This window comes from Littorina saxatilis, linkage group LG1 (assembly GCF_037325665.1).
Source record: "Littorina saxatilis isolate snail1 linkage group LG1, US_GU_Lsax_2.0, whole genome shotgun sequence".
Classification (NCBI taxonomy): domain Eukaryota; kingdom Metazoa; phylum Mollusca; class Gastropoda; order Littorinimorpha; family Littorinidae; genus Littorina; species Littorina saxatilis.
The window spans coordinates 75,108,194-75,114,323 of record NC_090245.1 but is presented as its reverse complement, the minus strand read 5'-3'; the positions used below and the strand labels follow the sequence as shown (position 1 = coordinate 75,114,323).

General features: G+C 41.0%; 1 protein-coding gene across 1 annotated transcript in view; it reads left to right on the top strand.

Moving 5' to 3' along the window:
- The first annotated feature begins 100 nt into the window (after positions 1-100).
- LOC138979161 (large ribosomal subunit protein uL24m-like) overlaps positions 101-6,130 on the top strand; it is a 34,241-nt gene continuing 28,211 nt past the window's right edge. The window contains exons 1-2 of the mRNA XM_070351971.1: positions 101-261; positions 1,269-1,543. Coding sequence (XP_070208072.1) covers positions 1,289-1,543 — 255 coding nt within the window. The 5' untranslated portion in view covers positions 101-261; positions 1,269-1,288. The remainder of the gene's footprint in view (positions 262-1,268; positions 1,544-6,130) is intronic.

Here is a 6,130-nt window from a genome sequence, read left to right as displayed (position 1 = left end):
AATAATAAATTATATAATTCTTGAATGTTTAACATTTAGTTGGTGTAATTTTTACTGTATGATAGATACCACGGAAAATCAGAAAATATTCAAGGAGCAAATCCGTAGACAGCTTTTGTCTTCATTTGGGGAGAATGAACCTGACTGCACACATGTATGCAGAAACAGAGGACCAAAATGTTTTTCTAAATGCCAATTTTGAACGGGAAAATAATGTGTTAAAAGTCAGAAACATTGTCCCGATCGTGTTTGACAAATAAGGTTAGTTAATATCCTTACATGCACAAGTTGAGCTTATTTGTTTTGAGATCAGATGTATGCTTGAGCACTTAGCCGAAATGTTGAACTTGAAGGACAAACACAGCCGAAGGTGATAGTCTGATACATGTTTTTAGTGATGGTTGAGTCACAACGTAATCTTGTTCTGACGAATATAAAAAAGGTAGCCCTTAAGAGACGTCAACATTTTATCTGTAGGGCATGAATCCTTCTTCTTCATTCAGTCGCAAACTGACTGGACTGAGGCAGAAGCTGAGAAGGGGTCTATATATTATATGTTAACCACAAGCGGGTGCATTCCCTGTAGGTGCACTTCCTGTAGGTGAATGCACCCGGGTGTTATTCCTGCGGTTTTCCTGTAGGAAAACAGATCACATTCAATCTTGTGTCCTGCGCGAGACTGCCGTCAACTGCCGAGTTCAGTTTCACTTTGATAAGACTGAAATACTACCAGGCCGCTTTGAGCAAATGCACACATAACACAACATGAGTTTACAGCTGACCGCACAGCCATACCTTGGTGTGCTGGTCGAGTGATCACATCATCATAGCATAACGTGATGCTTTACGCTAATGGCAAAGCTGCCGCATCAGTGTTGTTATCATAGGGTTCGTTAGTTGTGACTAAAGCGAACGTGCTATTTTCTTTGCATTTTGAGTTGGATATATGTTTGTGTCAGAACGTTTCTAGATCAACAAACTTTGGGTAAAACATTATTTTTGATGGTTATGAAAGGGTCACATGACCTCCAATGAGACTCAAGAAAATCTGCAGGGAAATAATGCACCTGGGTGTATTCCCTGTATACATGAAAAGCACCTACAGTGAATGCACCCGCTTTTGGTCGACAAAGACTCCTTCTGCCACACTCAGTGGTCAGACTCACACTCACAGGCACAGTCATAAGCTTGAAGGTTAACTCTACATTAGCTATGTGACTGAATCAAACTTTTAAATTTGATTTCCACTTCTCTTCTCTACTCCACAGGTTGTTCCAAAGAAGCAAAGATGAGGCTGACTGTTGTCACTTTCAACTACTTGAAGAAATATGCGCAACGAGAAATCGCCAAGGCGACAGGTGTATCAGTGTACAAACCCTTCCAGGGACGCTGGCGTGATGTGCGCAAGAAAAGATGGTACTATGATGAAAACCGCCCCTGGACGGATGCTGCAAAAGCAGCCAATGCTCCGATGAAGAGACAGCATCATCGTCTGCTGGAACCCATTTCTAATGAAGACTGGAGCATCTTCAAAGGAGATAGGGTAAGAGGATGAGTGTGTTCTTGGTTATACAGTGGTACCTGTAATGTAATGCCCCTCTTATTATAAGACGTCTCCTGGTAAAGGAGATTTGTTGTCCCTTGATTTATTAACACAGAATGGGTTTAAGTCAACCGAACGCGAGTGCATTCCCCGTAGGTGAATTTCCTGTGGGTGTTTTTTCTGTATACACAGAATGCACCCGGGTGCATTATTTCCTGTAGGTTTTGTCGAGTCTCGTTGGAGGTCATGTGACACTTTGCTACATCCTCAAAAATAATGTTTTTACCTAGAAACGTTTCGACACAAACAAAATACTCCAAAGTGCAAAGAACAGTTAAATTGCATGTTCACTTTTGTTGCTACTAATGAACCCTAATAATGACACTGATGCGGCAGCTTTGCCATCAGCGTAGCTCCCCCCGCGGGCTAGGGGGAAGAATTTGATTCTGTTTCTCCTTTTACCCTTGTTGTGTTTCTTGTATAGAATATATAGTCAATGTTTGTAAAGATTTTAGTCAAGCAGTATGTAAGAAATGTTAAGTCCTTTGTACTGGAAACTTGCATTCTCCCAGTAAGGTCATATATTGTACTACGTTGCAAGCCCCTGGAGCAATTTTATGATTAGTGCTTTTGTGAACAAGAAACAATTAACAAGTGGCTCTATCCCATCCCCCCCCCCCCCCCTTTCCCTGTCGCGATATAACCTTGAACGGTTGAAAACGACTTAAACACCAAATAAAGAAAGAAAGATCAGCGTAGCTTAATGCGTTACACCGTGATCGATGATATGTCTATATTCAGCCAGCTTGCCGCGGTTTTGCTGAGCTGTCAGCTGTTTAACACTTGTAATGTTCTATCTCCTGCTGTGCAGTGAAGTAAAGCATGCATTTGCTCAAAGCGGCGTGGTAGTACTTCAGTCTTATTAAAGTGAAACTTAACTCGGCAGTTTACGGCAGTCTCACGTAGGAAACGAGATCGAGTGTGATCTGTTTTCCTACAGCAACTCCACCCAGGTGCATTCTCTGTATATGGGGAAAACACCTACAGGGAATGCACCCACTTTTGGTCCACTTAGAGACACAGTGGAATCATGACCCTACTGTAGCCTCTGAGATATGTTCTAAATGCACATTCTTGAAAACAATATGAAAACATGATATATTGCACATTCAAGCATCACTCTGGACATCATTTCCAGAAGCAACAGTTCGTGTAATTTACATGTACACGTGCACTAATGACAGTGTTCGGTTTACTAATGTGCTATTGAAAATGACTCACAAAAATTCCATGCAGTGACTTAAAGGGCGCATTGAGATTACTTACCACCACGCCACCCTATGCACAGTGGAATTTGGTAACATGATACAGTGAATAATTGTAAGCTTAGTTGGAAGTTGGGGGGGGGGGGATGCCGCTTGACCCTTGTAAACTGCTTGGTACCTTCCACTGTGTCCCACCAGACTGGCTAAGGGGGTGAAATGGCCCATAGTCTTTCTTTCCCAGGCTCAACCCTGCTTACCATACAGCAAAATTACATCAAACAGCCATCACCTTGAGACATAATACAGGCCTGAAAGTGGCAAGTATTTTACTGGCCATGGTGAGTAGAAATGTTCATCCACTCGCCAAATGCGAGTAAAGTTGCTGAAACAAACAGTTGGTTTGGCTAGTAAAGTTTGCTCTCTGGCTAGTAAATGGTCAGAATCACTAGCCAAAGGCGAGTACATCATTTGATGGACTTTCAGGACTGTAATACCATAATTATGTGTGGGTACCATATAATTGGGGGCCCGGTTGCTCAGTTGGTAGAGTACTGGACTTGTGATCCTAAGGTCGCAGGTTCGAATCCGGGCAGGCTGGTACAGCGTTGGACTACTCTTTTGATGAAATTCTGCGTCCTATATGCAATAGAAGCCGAAAACATATACTATACTATGCGTTGTAAAACAACCCTGAAAGTCCAACAAATGGTGCACTAGCCTTTGGCTAGTGATTCTAAAAATGTACTAGCCAGAGAGCAAACTTTACTAGCCAAACCAGCAATTTGTTTCAGCAACTTTACTTGCATTTGGCAAGTACCGTATTTTCCGGGTCATAAGGCGCGACTTTTTTTCCTCAAGTTTGACCCCTGCGCCTTGTATAACGAAGCGCCTAATCCGTGTATGAAATACGAAAAAAAAAATAATTGGGAAAAAATCATGGGGAACAAAACGTGACAAGAACTCACCTCCATCTCGAATACCAGTAGTCGTTTTTTTTAAATTCCGTGAGCGCTTGTTTACACAACTCACACTGATCGTCACATTTCTCGGCAGTTTAATTTTCATGACACACCCTCACACAGTCACACAGCAACCATGCCAAAGACGAAGCGACTTGCTTACGATGCAGAATACAAGTTGAAAGCGATCAAACTTGCTGAGGGAAAAGGACAAAGGACTTTGCCTAAGTTGAGGTGACTGAAATTTCTAGCAACAGGTGCTAGGATCCCGGACGAGCCCCCAACTTTTTCAATTTTGGTGCGCCCTATTGGCCCCCTGCGCCCAATGGGTGACTGGATTACAATTTTTTTTTAAAAGAAGGGGGTGCGCCATATGCGCTGTAGCGCCTTGTAACCCGGAAAATACGGTAGATAAACATTTCTCCTTGCCAATTACATGTTCTACTCGCCATGGCAAGTAAAATACATGCCACTCTTAGGGCTGTAAGAAAAACTAGGCAGATAAGTTTAAGTGCAGATCTTTGTGATGAGATTGTAAAACCAGTCATAAGACTGGAAAGACCATCCATTTGCCTGCAATATTCAGCAAACAGAATGGTTTTACATAAGAATCTAGTACCGTAGAACCTAGATAACAGACACCCCCCAAAATCACAAAAGCAAGGTTCACACATTAAAATTGATAACAAAAAAACAAAAAAGAACAGCTGAAACCGAACAAATCCTGTATGTGATTGAAAAGAACAATCAATTTTGTATTCAAACTAGTCGGTTTTGTTTTTGTGACTGTCAAACTCTCGAGTTGCATAACTTTCTGCTCCATATACAGTGCAAGGGAGGTTACATCACAGGGTAGGAGACGAACAGTTAGAAAAGAGTTATATCCCTTCCATCCTCCTCCTCCTGTCTTTCCATAAGAGAATGCTGATCTTAATATGTAAGCGCCTAGGGCTATATCTAGATTAGGCGCATAAAAATGATAATAATAATAATAATAATAATAATAAAGTGATATAACCTAGCAAAAATCCGATCTCCCATCGACCTAAGAGTTATACAGTTCAGGTTGAGGGTTTTAATCATGTGACCACACACACACAGAATACCTTGAATACCTGAAATTAAACGTTTGAGCGCTGAGTTACTCAAATTGAAAACAGCTGTGTTTTGAGTAGGAATTTGAGACTGTAATTCTGATTGTAACGCCTTTTTGTGCCAGTCATAATTTTGGTCCAACCTTTCGCCCAATGAAAGTCTGTACTCCTGACAGGGGAGAGTGGTAGAAGCAAACTGCTCGCTAAATAAAATTCATTTAATTATTTGGCATAGTTTCAGAGCAGTTTTGAGCAAATCATTGCAGGCGTTTCTAAATTACAGTACAGCGAATTTCCCTTGAACTTTTTAACGTCCAATTGGTCAACACATTTTTCAAAATGACACCTTAGGTGTACTAACTTTAATCAATACCTGTTTATCAGGAAATGATTATTTTTGCAAGGTGCAAAACTGTCAAGGAAAAAAAATACCCATGAAAAATAAAAATGTCAGCAAAATACAAGACCAACAGGAAAATATTTTTACCAGAAAATGAGAAATGAAGAGGACAGGCAGAAGGCAATTTGCAAGGAATTACAGCATAAAGAAGAATGGGAGAGTTTGCTCCATTCGCGGAGCATTAAGCCATGTATGAAGCAGTCTAGGGGCAGACCATTCACTGGCATAGCCTGTCCGACATGGTCATCTGCTAAAAATCATAATATGAAACTATTCATGTTTCTTCCTCAGCGGAAGATATTTTAGACAGCCACCCTCCCTCCCTAACGGTTTAGCAGTAAAGTTGACCTGTTTGCAGTGACAGAAAATAAAGCATGAACCCTCGCTTTTTTTGACTGACCTCTGCATCAGCTGTTGGCTCTTGACAGGGTAGGTTACTCTAACTTCTGGTGTCAGGTGTGCCCATAGCTAAAAACGCACAAACTTGTACTTTTGACCTAAATAAAAACAATTCTGCCCTACATCCTGTCTTCATAATTAATTATTAACTGCTGTACTATCTTGCTGTCAAGTACTTTGCTGTTTCTAGTAGTGTAAATGAACACTCTTACTTAATCATACTTTGGTTTTCAATGAAAAACAGATGATATTAGTAATAGGAGAAATTCGGGATCCTTTCTCATTGGGGATAGGGATACCGTACTTTGGAGGTGTTCTGTTTGTTATGTATGTAGTTGTCAAACAGTTGATGCAGTGCACTTTCTTTCTCTCTATCTTTGAGGCTAGGGAATTTGACCTAATTCTGTGACCTACATCATTACATCATTTGCACTTGACATAGTTTTCCCGACAGGAGAGAGAGAAAGAGG